The sequence below is a fragment of the Mobula birostris genome, chromosome 13, assembly GCF_030028105.1.
Source record: "Mobula birostris isolate sMobBir1 chromosome 13, sMobBir1.hap1, whole genome shotgun sequence".
NCBI classification, from domain to species: Eukaryota; Metazoa; Chordata; class Chondrichthyes; order Myliobatiformes; family Myliobatidae; genus Mobula; species Mobula birostris.
Genome location: NC_092382.1, coordinates 110,769,430 through 110,788,404, shown reverse-complemented (window position 1 = coordinate 110,788,404; position 18,975 = coordinate 110,769,430). Strand labels below are relative to the sequence as shown.

General features: G+C 48.4%; 1 protein-coding gene across 5 annotated transcripts in view; it reads left to right on the top strand.

The window, feature by feature from the left end:
• The first annotated feature begins 1,919 nt into the window (after positions 1 to 1,919).
• LOC140207339 (uncharacterized) overlaps positions 1,920 to 18,975 on the top strand; it is a 30,311-nt gene continuing 13,255 nt past the window's right edge. The window contains exons 1-4 of one of the 5 annotated variants that reach the window (XM_072275877.1): positions 1,920 to 1,986; positions 8,238 to 8,380; positions 9,442 to 10,148; positions 13,570 to 13,712. In XM_072275877.1, coding sequence (XP_072131978.1) covers positions 13,589 to 13,712 — 124 coding nt within the window. In that variant the 5' untranslated portion in view covers positions 1,920 to 1,986; positions 8,238 to 8,380; positions 9,442 to 10,148; positions 13,570 to 13,588. Of the gene's footprint in view, positions 1,987 to 5,496; positions 5,612 to 8,237; positions 8,381 to 9,441; positions 10,149 to 10,195; positions 10,229 to 10,281; positions 10,342 to 13,569; positions 13,713 to 14,345; positions 15,286 to 18,975 lie in introns of those variants that run through there. The other 4 variants (XM_072275878.1, XM_072275876.1, XM_072275875.1 and 1 more) reach the window with 4 other exon arrangements.

Here is an 18,975-nt window from a genome sequence, read left to right as displayed (position 1 = left end):
TCAGGCCCCGGGGACTTAGCTGTCCTAATGTATTTTAACAACTCCAACACCTCCTCTCCCTTAATATCAGCATGTTCCAGAACATAAACCTCAGTCATATTGTCCTCACCATCATCAACTTCCCTCTCGTTGGTGAATACCGAAGAGAAGTATTCATTGAGGACCTCGCTCACTTCCACAGCCTCCAGGCATATCTTCCCACTTTTATCTCTAATCGGTCCTGTCTGCACTGCTGTCATCCTATTGTTCTTCACATAATGGAAGAATGGCTTGGAGTTTTCCTTTACCTTACTCGCCAAGGCCTTTTCATGCCCCCTTCTTGCTCTCCTCAGCCCCTTCTGAAGCTCCGTTCTTGCTATCCCTATATTCCTCAATAGACCCATCTGCTCTTTGCTTCCTAAACCTCATGTATGCTGCCTTCTTCCACCTGACTAGATTCTCCATCTCACTTGTCACCCATGGTTCCTTCACCCTACCATTCTTTATCTTCCTCACCGGGACAAATTTGTCGCTAACATCCTGAAAGGTATCCCTAATCATCGACCAAATGTCCATAGTACATTTCCCAATTCACATCCACATCTCTAGCCTTATAGCCTCATATTTTGCCCTTCCCCAATTAAAAACATTTTTGTCCTCTCTGATTCTATCCCTTTCCACGATAACTTTAAAGGCCTCGGACCGATGGTCGCTGTCCGCCAGATGCACACCCACTGAGAGATCTGTGAGCAAATCCGGTTCGTCACTTACTTCTACATCTAATATGTCATTCACCCTCGTCGGCCGGTCGACATACTGTTACAGGAATCCGTCCTGGACACACTTAACAGACTCTGTCCCGTCTGAACCATTGGAACTTACCAGGTGCCAAACAATATTCGCGAATTTAAAGTCTCCCAAGGTAACAGCCTTATTATTTTTGCACCTTTCCAAAATATGCCTCCCAATCTGCTCCTCGGTATCTCTGCTGCGAGCAGAGGTGCTATAGAATTAACCAAATGGAGTAACTGCTCCCTTCCTGTTCCTGAATTCGTCCCATACTGACTCAAATGCTGATTCTGCTACATCACCAACCCTTTCTGTAGCTGTAATAGTATCCACAACCAGTAAAGCTACCCCTCTCCATCTTTTCCCACCCCCATTCTTTTTCGAGCACTGAAATCCTGGAATATTGAGAGTCCATTCCTGCCCTGGTGCCAGCCAAGTCTCGGTAATAGCCTCTAAATCACAATTCCATCTATGTATCCAAGCTCTGAGATCACTGACACAACCCCTGTCGTGACAGGAACACGCCCCGCATCGTGACACCGATACAACGAGACGTTGTTCCGTAGCAGAACCTCACCACCAAAAGATAGCGACGCAGAGTCAGGCCTTTCACAGTAACATGGAAACACCCCTTCCTGTATGCACTGTACCCTCCCTCGCTAAAATCCCTCCCCAAATCCGTCAAACTCTCCCTCTCCTGCACTACTCCTCGTCCCCGTCCCATACTCCCTCCACTACACCTCTTTCGTCTCCGTCACGCCTCCCTTCCTTTGATCCTACCATTCTTCGTGACCCATTGCCTCACCTGCACACATTCCCTAACTTCCTTACCGCCCAGCCCTTCACCGTGACAAGCTCCATCCAGTAAAACTCTTCAAATCTCGGCCACCGCCCCTCGCGCCTGCCTCTCTGTGCTCAGCGGCAATTGTGGGAAGTCTGAGGGAGAAATGATGTGTGTTGCTGCACCTACCCCTTCCACCGAATATCTATCGCCAGGCTCTGAGCCTCTCCAAGCTCTGCATGCACAGGCCGGTCAGGTGTTTCCACACCATTTGCATCAGTATGTGCAATCTCACAACCCCTTCCCTGGCCTCCTCTCTCCTCCCCTTCCTTCCCCTTCCCCTTCACGCAGCACACCATCCGGTCACACACACACAGACACCATCTCCGAGGCACACACAGTTCGAGACTACTGGAACGCCGAAGTGCTGGGTATTGGTGAGTGGGGAGAGCGGCAGAGGGTGGGGACTGTGCACATTTTCTAACTCCAGTAGAGTTTGCTGCGATGGTGCGGGTGTACTTCAAATATTTGACCGCGGGTGAAGGATGGGATAATATGTTGTGAGTTTCACAGTTTGTCTGAACAAGGGAGTGGGTTTTGGGATGGTGAGGAGGGAGCTGCATTCTGTGTCCGACCACTGGGAGTGTGTGATGGTACACTGTGGAGGGAGCTTCACACTGTGTCTGACCCCGGGAGTGTGTGATGGGACGGTGTGGAGGGAGCTTAATTCTGTGCCTTACCCCAGGTGTGTGCAATGGGTCGGTGTGGAGGGAGATATACTCTGTGTCTGATTCAAAGTCATAGTTAGGGGATTTTGGTGTTAAAACAGCTTCCAGTCAGAAACAGGGTGGAAGAAAATGGCGACTCACACGTTCTGCTCCAACGGCTGCAAGCTGAACACCCGTTCTGTCGCCTCCACTCTCCTCCCCTTCCTTCCTCTTCTCTCAGCACACCATTCCTTCTCAATGATTCTTAAGTGGGTGAGTGAGCAGCCGGAGGTCCTGATGCATATACAGCGGCATGCAAAAGTTTGGGCACCCCTGCTCAAAATTCCTGTTACTGTGAATAGATAAGCGAGTAAAAGATGACCTGATTTCCAAAAGGCATCATGTTAAAGATGCCACATTTCTTTAATATTTTAAGCAAGATTACTTTTTTAATTCCATATTTTAATGTTTCAAAATAACAGAAAGGAAGAGGGCCCGAAGCAAACGTTTGGGCACCCTGTATGGTCAGTACTTTGTAACAGGCGCTTTAGCGAGTGTGGTAGCGTGTAAACGCTTTCTGCAGGCAGCTAAACGTTTTTCAATTCTTGTTTGGGGGATTTTCGCCCATTCTACATTGCAAAATGTTTCTAGTTCTGTGACATCCTTGGGCCGTGTTGCATGCATTGCTCTTTTGAGGTCTATCCACATATTTTGGATGATGTTGAGTTCGGTGGACTGTGAAAGCCACGGTAAATCCTTCATCGTGCGCCTCTTGAAGTAGTCCGTTGCGGATTTTGAGGTGTGTTTAGGATCATCCTCCTGTTGTAGAACCCATTCTTTTTTCATCTTCAGCATTTTTTGTATTTTTTACAAAAGTTCATCATCAAACATTTCCATAAGATGTATTTCAAATACTGTATGCAAACCCTATCTCCAGAAAAGTTTGGATATTTTCCAAGATGCAATAACATTGAACATAGAACATAGAATAGTACAGCACAGTACAGGCCCTTCGTCCCACAATGTTGTGCCGACCCTCAAACTCTGCCTCCCATATAAGCCCCCACCATAGATTCCTCCATATACCTGTCTTGTAGTCTCTTAAACTTCGCTAGTGTATCTGCCTCCACCACTGATCAGGCAGTGTATTCCACGCACCAACCACTCTCTGAGTAAAAGACCTTCCTCTAATATCCCCCTTCAACTTCCCAGCCCTTACCTTAAAGCCATGTCCTCTTGTATTGAGCAGTGGTGCCCTGGGGAAGAGGCGCTGGCTATCCACTCTATCTATTCCTCTTATTATCTTGTACACCTCTATCATGTCTCCTCTCATCCTCCTTTTCTCCAAAGAGTAAAGCCCTAGCTCTCTTAATCTCTGATCATAATGCATACTTTCTAAACCAGGCAGCATCCTGGTAAATCTCCTCTGTACCCTTTCCAATGCTTCCACATCCTTCCTGCAGTGAGGCGACCAGAACTGGACACAGTACTCCAAGTGTGGATAAACCAGAGTTTTATAGAGCTGCATCATTACACCGCGACTCTTAAACTCTATCCCTCGACTTATGAAAGCTAACACTCCATAAGATTTCTTAACTAACCTATCCACCTGTGAGGCAACTTTCAGGGATCTGTGGACACGTACCCCGAGATCCCTCTGCTCCTCCACACTATGAAGTATCCTGCCTAAAAGCAAACATCTGTGATATGTTAATTCGCGTGAACCTTTATTTAACTGACAAAAGTACAAAGAAAATATTTTCAATAGTTTTACTGACGAAGTTAATTGTATTTTGTAAATATACACAGATTTAGAATTTGATGGTTGCAACACACTCAAAAGAAGTTGGGACAGAGTTAAAAAAAGATTGAAAAGTGCACAGACTATTCAAGTAACACCGGATTGGAGGACTCCGCATTAAGCAGGCTAATTGGTAGCAGGTGAGGTATCATGACTGGGTATAAAGGTAGCGTCCATCAAAGGCTCAGTCTTTGTAAGCAAGGATGGGTCGTGGCTCACCCCTTTGTGCCAAAATTCCCGAGTGAATGGTTATTTAGTTCAAAAGGAACATTTCTCAACGTATGCTTGCGGAGAATTTAGGTCTTTCAACATCTACAGTACATAATATTGTGAAAAGATGCAGAGAATTCAGAGACATCTCAGTGTGTAAGGGGCAAGGTCGGAAACCACTGTTGAATGCGCGTGATCTCCGAGCCCTCAGGCGGCACTGCCTAAGAAACCGTCATGCTACTGTGACAATTATAGCCACCTGGGCTCCGGAGTACTTCAGAAAACCATTGTCACTCAACACAGTCCGTCGCTGCACCCAGAAATACAACTTCAATCTGTATTACGCAAGGAGGAAGCCATACCTCGACTCTATGCAGAAACACCGGTGAGTTCTCTGGGCCGAGCTCATCTTAGATGGGCCGAAAGACTGTGGAACCGTGTGCTGTGGTCAGATGAGTCCACAATTCAGCTAGTTTTCAGGAAAAAAAAACGGGCGTCGAGTTCTCCGTGCCAAAGATGAAAACGACCATCCAGATTATTATCAGCGAAAGGTGCAAAAGCCAGCATCTGTGATGGTATGTGGTGTAACAGTGCCCAGGGCATGGGTGAGTTGCATGTATGTGAAGGTACCATCGAGTCTGAGGCGTATATTAGGATTTTAGAGACATATGTTGCCATCAAGGCGACGTATCATCCGGGACGTCCATGCTTATTTCACCAGGACAATGCCAGAGCACATTCGGCACGGGCTATAACAGCGTGGTTTTGTAGACAAGAGTGCGTGTGCTTGACCGGCCTGCTGTCAGTCCAGATCTATCTCCTCTTGAAAATGTATGGCGCATCATGAAGAGGAGAATCAGACAACGGAGACCACGGACTGTTGAGCTGCTGAAGTCTTATATCAAGCAAGAATGGACAAAATTTCCAATTGCAAATCTACTACAATTAGTATCATCAGTTCCAAAACGATTAAAAAGTGTTATTAAAAGGAAAATGATGTAACACAATGGTAAACATGCCTCTGTCCCAACTTTTGTTGAGTGTGTTGCAGCCATTAAATTCGAAATTTGTGTATGTTTATAAATTAAAAGTAAGTTGGTCAGTAAAACTATTGGAAATCTTTTCTTTGTACTTTTTTCAGTTAAATAAAGGTTCGCGTGAATTAACATATCACAGATTTTTTTTTAATTGCAGTTCGGAAAATACTCCAACTTTTCTGGAAATGGGGTTTGTATATCATGTAATCATATTTGTCACAAATCCCCGAATAATATTTATCTGAGTTATACACTTATCGAAATGAAAGGAGAGAAAGACGAAGCGAAAGAAGAAAACTAACTGCAAGTACGGAGTGATCTTTTTTATTCAAACATATTCATTGACTTGTGAGAATAAAATCAGGCTTATGCGGTGTTATTTGGTTAAACCATTTTCCCCAGTATGAATCAAAATGTTCCAGCTTATGATTAACAGATTCTGTTATCTTCTCCATTTTGTAAATGCCCATTGTAATTTCCATCCATGCATTTAAAGTTGGGCTTCCTGTGATAACCATTTCCTGGTAATGGTCTTCTGTCCCAGCCACCAGCAGTCTATTCATTAAATATTTATCTCTTTTCCCCTTCTTGAGGTACACACCCAAAATATATGCTCTTACTTTCTATGTATTTATTTATTTTAAGTCTTTTTATTAATTATTATTGAAAATCAATAAAAAACATTAATATAGTCAGATCAACATATCAAATAACTGATTAACCAAGCTAAACAGTGTACCATTAATAAGAGGAAAAAAGATGTTAAAAATATATTTTTTTTTGGAAAAAAGAAAGATGGTAAAAAGAACCTCTACTAACTAAACCAAATATAACAAAAAAACACTAACCGAAAAAAAAAAAAACCACACATTAAAAAAATCATTGGTAGCACAATCCCGGAGCTGTACGCCATACACGCTTCCATAAAAGAAAACAAAGAATCAATCCGCCAACAGAATCCGATTACACAAGAAACAGAAGGGTACCATCTTAATTAACTCAAATCAAATGATAGTAACGGGCCCCACCTTTTCTTACAGTCAAATTGTGGATCAAAAGTTCGAATTCTACTTTTCTCCAAACTAAGACAACCGGCAGTTGTCCATGCTGCAAGCCTCCCCTCTCCACGCCACCGATGTTGTCCAAGGGAAGGGCAATAGGGCCGATACAGCTTGGCAGCGGTGTTACCGCAGAGCACCGTGTGGTTAAGTGCCTTGCTCAAGGACACGACACGCTGCCACAGCTGAGGCTCGAACCAGCGACCTTCAGCTCACTAGACCGACACCTCAACCACTTGGCCACGCACTGACACATTAAGTAGTCTATTTTTGTATATACAGAAAGTGGGACAGAATAATGAATGTAATCCCTTTTGTCGGGGAAAAGGTCCCTCCATATATCTATTAAACTAACTTTCTCAAAAAGTGCATTAACTCTCTTATGTAACGATTTTGTTTCATAGAGTTTTCGATCGGAAGTGCTAACTTTGGTTGTAATTGTAGATTTAAGTCTCCTCCACATATTAGGAGACCCTCTGTTTCCGTTCCAATATATTAGTAATTTTATGAAAGAAATTAATTATAACTTCCTGGGTGCGCTTTATTTTCAACGGGGTATCTGAATTTCCATCTATATTCCCCCTTACCAGAATATATCTCACCTCCCTATCTCCCATTTCGAATACTTTTTCGAAATTTAGCTTGCTTCAGATAAGTATAACAACTCCTCTCTCATGTCCTGATTTATATGAGGAGAAAAACAAATTAGTGAAGCCCATTCTCTTTAGTTTTCCATGCTCTTTATTACTGATGTGAGTTTTCTGTAACGTATACTATATGGGCTTGTTTTTTTTTTGATTCATTTTACAGCGTTTGATTGGATTTAACAGCCTAGTGACTTTAAAACAAATGAATTTTACTTCGACCTTAGCCATGTGTATTTATCTGACAATATATCATTGAAATTAGCAGAATACAACTTAATCGATCTACTCCCTGAACAAATACAAACCAAGAATCGCGAATAACAAAAAAAAAAAAAAGCCAACGAAGGTGTGTTTCCAAGCTGGGGTCTCTAGATGAACCTGGGTTCAGTTAGAGGAAACACCAGGCCGTGGGGGATAGTCCCTCCTCCCTGTGAGTTGGTGGCCCCCATTACAGTACCCATAAAAATAAGTGGACATGTACCCCAGATCCCTCTGCTCCGAAGCTAAGCAGGGTCAGGCCTGGTCAGTACTTGGATGGGTGACCGCCTGAGACCTCGGCCTTCTTTACCTCCTTCATGATGGTTCAGAGGTAGGAACCGTTAATAAAAGTTGGATGTGTGAGTGCTGAGGCTCCTAGACTCCCATCCTGATGGTTGAGTGGTAATAATTTTCCTGAACCTGGTGGTGTGGGTCCTAAGGCTCCTGTACCTTCTTCCTGATATTGGGTGGGTAATAACTGTCCCTGAACTTGGGAGTGTGGGTCCTGAGGCTCCTGTACAGCCTTTCTGTTGGTTGAGGGTTAATAACTGTCCCTGATCACGGTGGTGTGGGTCCTGAAGCTCCTGTACCTCCTTCCTGCTGGTTGAGCATTAATGACTGTCCCTGAACCCGGTGGTGTGAGTCTTGAGGCTCCTGTACCTCCTTTCAGATCGTTGAGGAGTAGTATCTCTACTTGAACCTGGTTGTGAGACACGTGAGGCTCCTGGACCTTCTTGCTGATGGTTGAGGGGTAATAGCTGTCCCATAACATTGAGTGTAAATCATGAGGCCAGTTATCTACAGTGAGCCAGTCTGCGATAAAGGGATGGTTGCAGGGTAATTTGCCTTCAGCGAGTGCACTCGTGACTATTTATATCAGAAAAGACATGAAGTCTCCCTGTAGCTTCAGAGTTTCTCGGTCAGCAAAACCCAATACCGTCACTCGCTGTTCTCTGTTCCCCATTTACAGAACAGACGAGTTGCCAGGGATGGGTCAACAGGAGAGGAGCTTGTTATTTCATATCAACGGTGGCAAAATCTCACACTGGAGCGAAGCTAAACTGTTCAAACAGTGGTTGAAGGTTACTAGAAATGAGCTCACTCGAGGAAAAGGTATGTGCCAATTCATGTGAGGATGGCCACAAATTGCCCGGGGCCTGACAGAGCGAAACTCCCTCCAAAACGTCCCTTCACACGCTCCCGAGGCCAGACATAGAGCCCAGCTCCCTCAACACCCTCATATCACACACTCCCAGGGACAGACAAAGAGTGAAACTTTTTTCCACACAGTCCGATAGCACAATCACAGAATCAGACACCGAGTGAAGCTGCCCCCACACCAACTCATCACACACTCCGGGGGTCAGACAAATTGTGAAGCTCCCTTCACACAGTCCCACCACACCATCCCGGGTAAAAGACACGGAGTGGAAATCCCTCCATACTGTCCCATCACACACTTCCGTTATCAGACACAGAGTAAAGGCCCCTGCACACCGCCCCATCACACATTCCCGGAGTAATACAGAATGAATCTCCCTCCACACCGTCCCATCACACACTCCCAGTGTCATAAAGAGTGAAACTCCGTCCACAGCGTCCCATCAAACATCCCGGGATCAAACACAGAAAGAAGCTACTCCACGTCGTGTCATCAAACACTGTCGGTGTCTGACAGTGAGTGAAGCTCCCTCCACATGGTCCCATAACACACTCGGGGGTCAAACAAGTAGTCAAGCTCCCTCCCCACAGTCCCATCACACCATCCCGGGAAAAAAGACAGAGTGGAAATCCCTCCACAATGTCCCATCGCAATATAAGGGGATCAGACACAGAGTGAATCTACTCCACATCACATACTGCCGGTGTCAGACAGTGACTGAAGCTCCCTCCCCACCGTCCCATTACACACTCACCGGGTCATACGGAGTGAAGCTCCCTCCCCACCGTCCCATTACACACTCACCGGGTCATACGGAGTGAAGCTCCCTCCACGCCGTCTCATGACACATCGCCGGACTCAGCCGCAGAGTGAAGCTCCCTGCACACCATCACATCACCTTCTCAATTCGATTCTCGGGCACCGCTATTTTTTGATTGACGGTGTCAAGCTGTGACTTGATATCATTGAGTTGCTCGTTTATATCTCTTTGTAATCCCCGTATCTCTTCCAGAGGATTTATCATGATCGCCGCTTCACCTGAACGAGACCCATCGTCAGCCTGGCGAGCACGCGTTCGAGTAGTAGAGACACGTCTTGTACCTCTCCCGTCCATAGGCTCCGCACTGATTCCTTTTTTATCTCCATTTCTTTTCCCCATTCTTGCCCCCCTTATCAATTCAGATATTTTCGGAAGATCTTATATTTGATGAATGAACGCGGCAATTTTTGCGTTTTTTTTCCGGAGCAGCTGTTGATTCAAGCTGCCATTTTGGACGATGACGTCACCGGAACCCCCTCGCTGGTGTCTTTAATTGACGGAACCCATCTTGAGTCTGAGCGTGTGTTTCTCTGTGTCTGTAACTGTCCTTGTAAAAAAGTAAACACGCTGCAGAGAAAACATAACACGAGCTGGTCACCAGAGCAACGAGGCAATTCTGCAGACAGTAGAACTTAACACAGAGCCAAACAGTCAGTCTCGGTTCCCTCTTTCTTCTTAAAGTGACAGTCCACAGACAATATGAACAGTAGTGGTACAAAACGCTCCACAACCTGAAATGCCCCTCTTCCCCCGTCAACACGGTGCCACTGACACGCCCCCTGACCGTCACTCTCAGTGTTACAGACTCGTCAGCCTACGATCATCTGTGAATGAAACTTTGCGAACAACGTCAGGAGGTGAACAGGACCCAGTGCCTACATCGTCAACAGATTCATAAGGTGAACTCTACCCTGGAATCCAGGACTTCCTAGAACTTCCTCCCGAATCTCTCCCAGTAACTGTTCCTGAGCATGGTGGTGTGAGTCCTGGGGCTCCTGTACCTCCTTCCTGACTGTTGAGTTGTAATAACTGTTCCTGAACTTGATGGTGTGTGTCCTGAGGGTCCTGTACCTTCTTCCTGATGGTTGAGAGGTAATAACTGTTCCTGAACCTGGTGGTGTAGGTCCTGAGACTCCTGTACCTCCTACCTGTTGGTTGAGGGTTGGTAGCTGTCCCTGAACCTGGTGGTGTGAGTCTGAGACTACTGTACCTTCTTCATGATGGTTGAGGGGAGTAACTGTTCCTGAGCCTGGTAGTGTGGGTCCTAAGGCTCCTGTACCTTCTTCCTGATGCTTTAGGGTTGATAACTATCCCTAGTCCCGGAGGTGTGAGTCCTGACGACCCTTTACCTTCTTCCTGATGGCTGAGGTGTAGTATCTCTTCCTGAACCTGGTTGTGAGACCCCTGAGGCTCCGGTATCTTCTTCCTCATGGTTGAGGGGTAGTAACTGTTCCTGAACATGGTGGTGTGCGTCCTGAGTGTCCCGTTGTTCCTTCCTGATGGATGAGATGTAGTATGTCTTTCTGAACCTGGTTGTGAGACACCTGAGGCTCCTGTACCTCCTTCCTGATGGCTGAGGGGTAATGACTGTTCCTGAACCTGGTGGTGTGGGTCCTGAGGCTCCTGTACCTTCTTCCTGATGGTTGAGGGGTAATAACTGTTCCTGAACCTGGTGGTGTGGGTCCTGAGGCTCCTGTACCTCCTTCCTGATGGTTGAGGGGTGATAACTGTTCCTGAACCTGGTGGTGTGGGTCCTGAGGCTCCTGTACCTTCTTCCTGATGGTTGAGGGGTGATAACTGTTCCTGAACCTGGTGGTGTGGGTCCTGAGGCTCCTGTACCTCCTTCCTGATGGTTGAGGGGTGATAACTGTCCCTGAACCTGGTGGTGTGGGTCCTGAGGCTCCTGTACCTCCTTCCTGATGGTTGAGGGGTGATAACTGTTCCTGAACCTGGTGGTGTGGGTCCTGAGGCTCCTGTACCTCCTTCCTGATGGTTGAGGGGTGATAACTGCTCCTGAACCTGGTGGTGTGGGTCCTGAGGCTCCTGTACCTCCTTCCTGATGGTTGAGGGGTGATAACTATCCCTGAACCTGGTGGTGTGGGTCCTGAGGCTCCTGTACCTCCTTCCTGATGGTTGAGGGGTAATAACTGTCCCTGAACCTGGTGGTGTGGGTCCTGAGGCTCCTGTACCTCCTTCCTGATGGTTGAGGGGTGATAACTGTCCCTGAACCTGGTGGTGTGGGTCCTGAGACTCCTGTACCTCCTTCCTGATGGTTGAGGGGTGATAACTGTTCCTGAACCTGGTGGTGTGGGTCCTGAGGCTCCTGTACCTCCTTCCTGATGGTTGAGGGGTGATAACTGTTCCTGAACCCGGTGGTGTGGGTCCTGAGGCTCCTGTACCTCCTTCCTGATGATTGAGGGGGTGATAACTGTCCCTGAACCTGGTGGTGTGGGTCCTGAGGCTCCTGTACCTCCTTCCTGATGATTGAGGGGGTGATAACTGTCCTTGAACCTGGTGGTGTGGGTCCTGAGGCTCCTGTACCTCCTTCCTGATGGTTGAGAGGTGATAACTGTCCTTGAACCTGGTGGTGTGGGTCCTGAGGCTCCTGTACCTCCTTCCTGATGGTTGAGGGGTGATAACTGTCCCTGAACCTGGTGCTGTGGGTCCTGAGGCTCCTGTCCCTCCTTCCTGATGGTTGAGGGGTGATAACTGTCCCTGAACCTGGTGGTGTGGGTCCTGAGGCTCCTGTACCTCCTTCCTGATGGTTGAGGGGTGATAACTGTCCCTGAACCTGGTGGTGTGGGTCCTGAGGCTCCTGTACCTCCTTCCTGATGGTTGAGGGGTGATAACTGTCCTTGAACCTGGTGGTGTGGGTCCTGAGGCTCCTGTACCTCCTTCCTGATGGTTGAGGGGTGATAACTGTCCCTGAACCTGGTGGTGTGGGTCCTGAGGCTACTGTACCTCCTTCCTGATGGTTGAGGGGTGATAACTGTCCCTGAACCTGGTGGTGTGGGTCCTGAGGCTCCTGTACCTCCTTCCTGATGGTTGAGGGGTGATAACTGTCCCTGAACCTGGTGGTGTGGGTCCTGAGGCTCCTGTACCTCCTTCCTGATGGTTGAGGGGTGATAACTGTCCCTGAACCTGGTGGTGTGGGTCCTGAGGCTCCTGTACCTCCTTCCTGATGGTTGAGGGGTGATAACTGTCCCTGAACCTGGTGGTGTGGGTCCTGAGGCTCCTGTACCTCCTTCCTGATGGTTGAGAGGTGATAACTGTCCCTGAACCTGGTGGTGTGGGTCCTGAGGCTCCTGTCCCTCCTTCCTGATGGTTGAGAGGTGCTAACTGTTCCTGAACCTGGTGGTGTGGGTCCTGAGGCTCCTGTACCTCCTTCCTGATGGTTGAGGGGTGATAACTGTTCCTGAACCTGGTGGTGTGGGTCCTGAGGCTCCTGTACCTCCTTCCTGATGGTTGAGGGGTGATAACTGTCCCTGAACCTGGTGGTGTGGGTCCTGAGGCTCCTGTACCTCCTTCCTGATGGTTGAGGGGTGATAACTGTTCCTGAACCTGGTGGTGTGGGTCCTGAGGCTCCTGTACTTCCTTCCTGATGGTTGAGGGGTGATAACTGTCCCTGAACCTGGTGGTGTGGGTCCTGAGGCTCCTGTACCTCCTTCCTGATGGTTGAGGGGTGATAACTGTCCCTGAACCTGGTGGTGTGTGTCCTGAGGCTCCTGTACCTCCTTCCTGATGGTTGAGGGGTGATAACTGTCCCTGAACCTGGCGGTGTGGGTCCTGAGGCTCCTGTACCTCCTTCCTGATGGTTGAGGGGTGATAACTGTCCCTGAACCTGGCGGTGTGGGTCCTGAAGTTCCTTTACCTCCTTCCTGATGATTGAGTGCTAATAACTGTCCCTGAACCTGGTGGTGTGGGTCCTGAAGTTTCTTTACCTCCTTCCTGATGATTGAGTGCGAATAACTGTCCCTGAACCTGGTGGTGTGACTCCTGGGTGTACTGTTGTTTCTTCCTGATGGTTGAGGTGTAGTATTTCTTCCTGAGCCTGGTTGTGAGACTCCTGATGCTCCTGTACCTCCTTCCTGATTGTTGAGGGCTTATAGTTTTTCCTGATCTTAGAGTGTAAATCATGAGATCAGTTATCTATAGTGAGCGATTCTGCGAATAATTGATGTTTGCAGGGAAATCTCCCTTTAGTGAGTAAACCCATGACTGTTTATATCAGAAACGACATGAAGTCTCCCTGTGGTTCAGAGTTTCTCGGTCAGCAAAACCCAATACCGTCACTCACTGTTCTCTGTTCCCCATTTACAGAACAGACGTGTTGCCAGGGATGGGTCAACCGGAGAGGCGCTTGTTATTTCATATCAACGGTGGCAAAATCTCACGCTGCAGTGAAGCAAAAATGTTCAAACAGTGGTTGAAGGCTACTGGAAATGAGCTCACTCGAGGAAAAGGTATGTGCCAATCCATGTGAGGATGCCCGCAAACTGCCCGGGACGTGACATAGCGAAGGTACCTCAACACCGTCTGATCACACACCCACGAGGCGTGACAGACAGTGAATCTCCCTCCACACTGTCCTGTCACACTCTCCCGGGGTCATATAGAGTAAATCTCCCTCCACACCATCCCATCACACACTGCCGGTGTCAGACAGTGACTCAAGGTCCAGCCACACCCTCTCATGACACATTCCCGGACTCAGACGCAGAGTGAAGCTCTCTCCACACCATCCCATCACCTTCTGAATTCGAGTCTCTGCCACCGCTATTTCTTGATTGACGGTGTCAAGCTCTGACTTAATATCACTGAGTTGGTCTTTTATATATTTTTGTAATCTCCGTATCTCTTCCAGAAGTGTTATCGTGTTCGCCGCTTCACCTGAACGAGACCCATCGTCAGCCTGGCGAGCACGCGTTCGAGTAGTAGAGACACGTGTTGTACCTCTCCCGTCCATAGGCTGCGCACTGATTCCTTCTGTACCGCCACTCTTTTTCTCCATTATCAATTCAGATATTTGCGGCAGATCTTATAATTGATGAACGAGCGGGGCAATATATGCGTTTTTCCGGAGCAGCTGCTGACTCAAGCTGCCATTTTGGACGATGGCGTCACCGGAACCCCCTCGCTGTTGCCTTTAATTAATGGAACCCATCTTGTGTCTGAGTGTGTGTTTCTCTGTGTCTGTAACTGTCCTTGTAAAAAAAGTAAACACGCTGCAGAGAAAACATAAAACGAGCTGGTCACCACAGTAACGAGGCAATTCTGCAGACAGTAGAAATTCACACAGAGCCAAAAAGTCAGTTTCATTTCCCCCTCTTTCTCCTTAAAGTGACAGACCACAGACAATATGAACCCTAGGGGTGGATAACACACCGCAATCTGAAATGACCCCCTCCCCCCACCCCAACACGGTGCCACTGACACGCCCCCTGACCGTCACTCTCAGTGTTACAGACTCGTCAGTCTATGATCATCTGTGAATGAAACTTTGCGAACAACGTCAGGAGGTGAACAGGACCCAGCGCCTATATCGTCAACAGCATCTCCCATCTGAATCTCTCCCAGTAACTGTTCCTGAACACGTTGGTGTTGGGTCCTGAGGCTCCTCACCTCCTTCCTGATGGTTGAGGGTTAATAACTGTCCCTGAACACGTTTATGTGCGTCCTGAAGGTCCTGTTGCTCCTTCCTGATGGTTCGGGTGCAGTATGTCTTCCTGAACCTGGTTGTGAGGTTCCTGTATTTCCTTTCAAATCGTTGAAGGTTCCATAACATTGAGTGTAAATCATGAGGCCCGTTATCTATAGTGAGCGATTCTGCGAAAAATGGATGACTGAAGGTTAAAATCCCTTCCGTGAGCGTACTCGTGACTATTTATATCAGAAACGACATGAAGGCTCCCTGTGGGTCAACAGGAGAGGCGCGTGTTATTTCATATCAACGGTGGCAAAATCTCACGCTGGGGCGAAGCAAAAATGTTTAAAGGGCGGTTCAAAGCTGCTGAAATAAGCTCAATCGAGGAAGAGGTATGTTCCACACCACGTGAGGATGCCCGCGAACTGCCCGGGGCCTGACAGAGCGAAGCTCCCTCCACACCGTCCCATCACACACTCCCGGGTTGAGACAGAAAGTGACACACGCTCCACACCGTCCCATCAAACACTCCCACGGTCAGACACAGAGTGAATCTCCCTCCACGCCGTCCCATGACACACTCCCGGGGTCAGACACAGAGTGAATCTCCCTCCGCACCGTCCCATCACACACTCCCGGGGTCAGACACAGAGTGAATATCCCTCCACACCGTCCCATCACACACTCCCGGGGTCAGAGACAGAATGAAGCTGCATCCACACCTTCCCATCCCACACTCCCGGGGTCAGACAGAGATTAAAGTTTCCAACACACCGTACCATCACACATTCCTGGGGTCAGACACAGAGTGAATCTCCCTCCACACTGTCCCATCACACACTCCCCGGGTCAGACACACAGTGAATCTCGCTCCACACTGTCCCATCACAGAAGGAAGGGTTCAGACGCACCCTGAACCTCTCTCCACACAATCCCAGGGTCATACAGAGTGAATGTCCCACACACCATCCCATGGCACAATCCTGGGCTCAGACGCAGAGTGAATCGCCCCCTACAAAGGGTTCAGACGCAGGGTGAAACTCCCTCCACACCGTCGAATTAAACAACCCCGGGGTCATACACAGAGTGATGCTCCCTACACAGCGTCTGATCGTACACTTCCGGGACAGACACAGGGTGAAACTCCCTCCACACCGTCCCATCACACACTGCCGGGGTCACAAACAGTGTGAAATTTCCTCCGCCCTATCGCATTATACACTCCAGAGTCCAACGATAACGTTACATGCAGAATGGTAACGAAAGAAATTGTATTTAACAGGATTTTGTTTCCAAAATTTAGATGGAAGCAGACATTACTGGATTGGAAAATGCCGAGGCATGTGAGGTTTGGAATGACTGGTGGCTGTGGGGAGAGCGGCGCAGTGGGTTCATTTTGGATACCTACAGGTCCTGTGGTGAGGGCGTGGCAGTGCGATTGGGTTGGGGACCGACATCGGGCTGGACCGGGCAGTGGGCACGGTGATTAGCATGGGGACTGATAGAGGGCTCTGGGGAGAGAGTGGAACAGTGCAATTTGCTTGGGGACTGACATGAGGCTGCGGGGAGATAGTGGGACAGTGGGATTAGTCTTGTGACGGATACAGGGTGGGAGGTGGAGAGTGGGACTGTGGTACTAGTTTGGCGACTGACTCTGCACTGCGGAGAAAGAACGGGCCAGTGCGCGTAGTGTGGTGTCCGACACGGAGCTGTAGTGAGACAGTGGACGGTGGGATTAGTTTGGGAACAGACACGGGGCTGTGGTGAGGGAGTGGGGCAGTGGCATTATTTTGGGGACTGAGAGGCAGCTCGGTGGGTTGAAAGAGGATCAGTAGGATTAGTCTGGAGTCGAGAAGTGGCTGCGAGGGAGAGAGGGGAGTGTGGGATCGGATTGGGTCTGATGCAGGGTTGCAGGGGACAGACTTTGGGCTGTGAGGAGAAAATGGTGTATCCAAAGTAGAACTGTTAACAGCCCCGACTGTGAATCTCGCCGATCAGTGATTGACTGCGGGCAAATGCAACCCCTGTTTCCTTTCCTGTTCCATGTTACAGTGGGCCAGCAGAAAACAATTTGCTGTCCAAGGCGCTGGGATCAGTCTGCAAGAGCTGTGCCTCCTAACCCGGCGGTGCCGGTTGTTCCAGGGAGAATTATTTCGTCTGCAAGACTACTGCTATTTCCTGCCCCGTTTACAAAGATCGACGACCTGGCATGTATTTGGAATGTGGGAGGAAACCGGAGCAGCCGGAGGAAACCCAAGCGTTTACGGGGAGAACTCATTATAGGCAGCGGCAGGAATTGAACCCGAGTCACCAGAACTGTAAAGCGTCATGCTAAACACTACGCCTCCCTCCCGCCCTCCACCACCACCTTTTTTTAAAAAGTTTAATTGACCTGTAAGAGGACTGGAAGGGTCGGTTAGTGAGTTTGCAGATGACATCAAAAATTGCTGGTGTTGGACACAGTATGTTGGGTTGTCGTGGGACATTGACGGGATGCAGAGATGGGCAGGGACGTGGCAGATAGCGTTCAATCCGGTAACGTGTGAGGGGGTTCACCTTGAGAGGACGATCTGGAAGGCAGAGATCAGGGTTAAGGTCAAGGTTCTTAGGAGTGAGGTGGAACAGAGGGATCGGTAGATTCACGTCCATAGGGGATGAGAGACGCTGGAGTGAGGGATTAGAGAGGGACTGAGAGGCAAGAAAGTGGACGACAGGCAGGGAGAGGGGGATGGAGAGAGAGGAGATGGGAGAGGGGAGAGGGAGGAGGAGCGGAAGGGGAAAGAGAGGCAGAGAGGGGGGCAGTGGAAGCGGGAGGGGGAAAGAATGGATGGAGTGGGAGGGGGGACAGAGTGGGAGGGAGTGGGGTGGAAATGACGCACTCCCTGCATCACACGCTGATTAAATCTCCCTCCACACCATGCTAGAATATTCCAGGAAGAGCATTGGCTCGTAGCTTGTTAAGCAGCCTCATGTGTGGCACCACATCAAAGGCCTTCTGAAAATTCAAGTACCAAGAGCAACCGATTCTCCCTTGTCTATCCTGCTTGTTATTTCTTCAAATAATTGCAACAGATTTTTCAGTCGAGAATATTCCTTGAGGAAACCACGCTGACTACAGCCTATTGTATCATTTGCCTCAAAGTCACCCGAAACCTCACCCTTAACCATTGATTCCAACATCTTCCCAACCGCTGAGGACAAGCCAACTTCCCTTCTTCTGCGTACTCTCCCTTCTTGAAGAGTAGAGTGACACTTGCAATTTTCCCGTCTTCCGGAATCGTCCCAGAATTATCCTGAGAAAAGGGTGACATAGGGTCAGAGAATCAGAGAATGTTGAATCTTTGTGGGTGGAGTTAAGGAACTGCAAGGGTAGGAAAAAAGCATGATGGGAATCACACGTAGGCATCCAAATTGTAGCCAAGATTTGGGGTTGAGACTGCAAAGGGAGCTGAAAAGGGAAAGTCAGGAGGGTAATGACACAACTGTAATGGGCGGGGAGACTTCAATATGCAAGGAATTGGGAAAATCAGGTTGGTGCCATATCGTAAGAGAGCGAATTTGGTCAATGCCCAGGAGAAGGCTTTTTTGAGCAGCTCGTGCTTGAGACTACTTGGGAAAGGCTATCGTAGATTGGGTGTTGAGTAGTAACCCATATCTAATTAGGGAGCTTAATACAAAGGAACCCTTAAGAGGCAGTGATCACAATATGATTGAATTCGTACTACAACTTGAGAGGGAGAAGCGTTAGTCACGAGTATCTATATCGCAATGGAATAAACGGATTTCAGAAGCATGAGAGAGGAGCTTGCCCAGGCGGATTGGAGGAGGATACTGGCGGGGATGGTGGCCGAGCAGAGATGGCTGAAGTTTGGGGAATAGTTCATAAGGCGCAGGGACAGAAGCAGTTGTTCTCATACCGCTGGTGTAGGCAACCGTGGCTGACAAAGGAAGTTAAGGAAAGCATCAAAGCCAAGGAAAAGGCATAGAAGGTAGCGAAAGTAAATGGGAAGTTGGATGATTGTTGCGCTTTTAAAATCCAACAAAAGGCAGCTAAAAAACAATAAGAAGGGAAAAGATGCAAT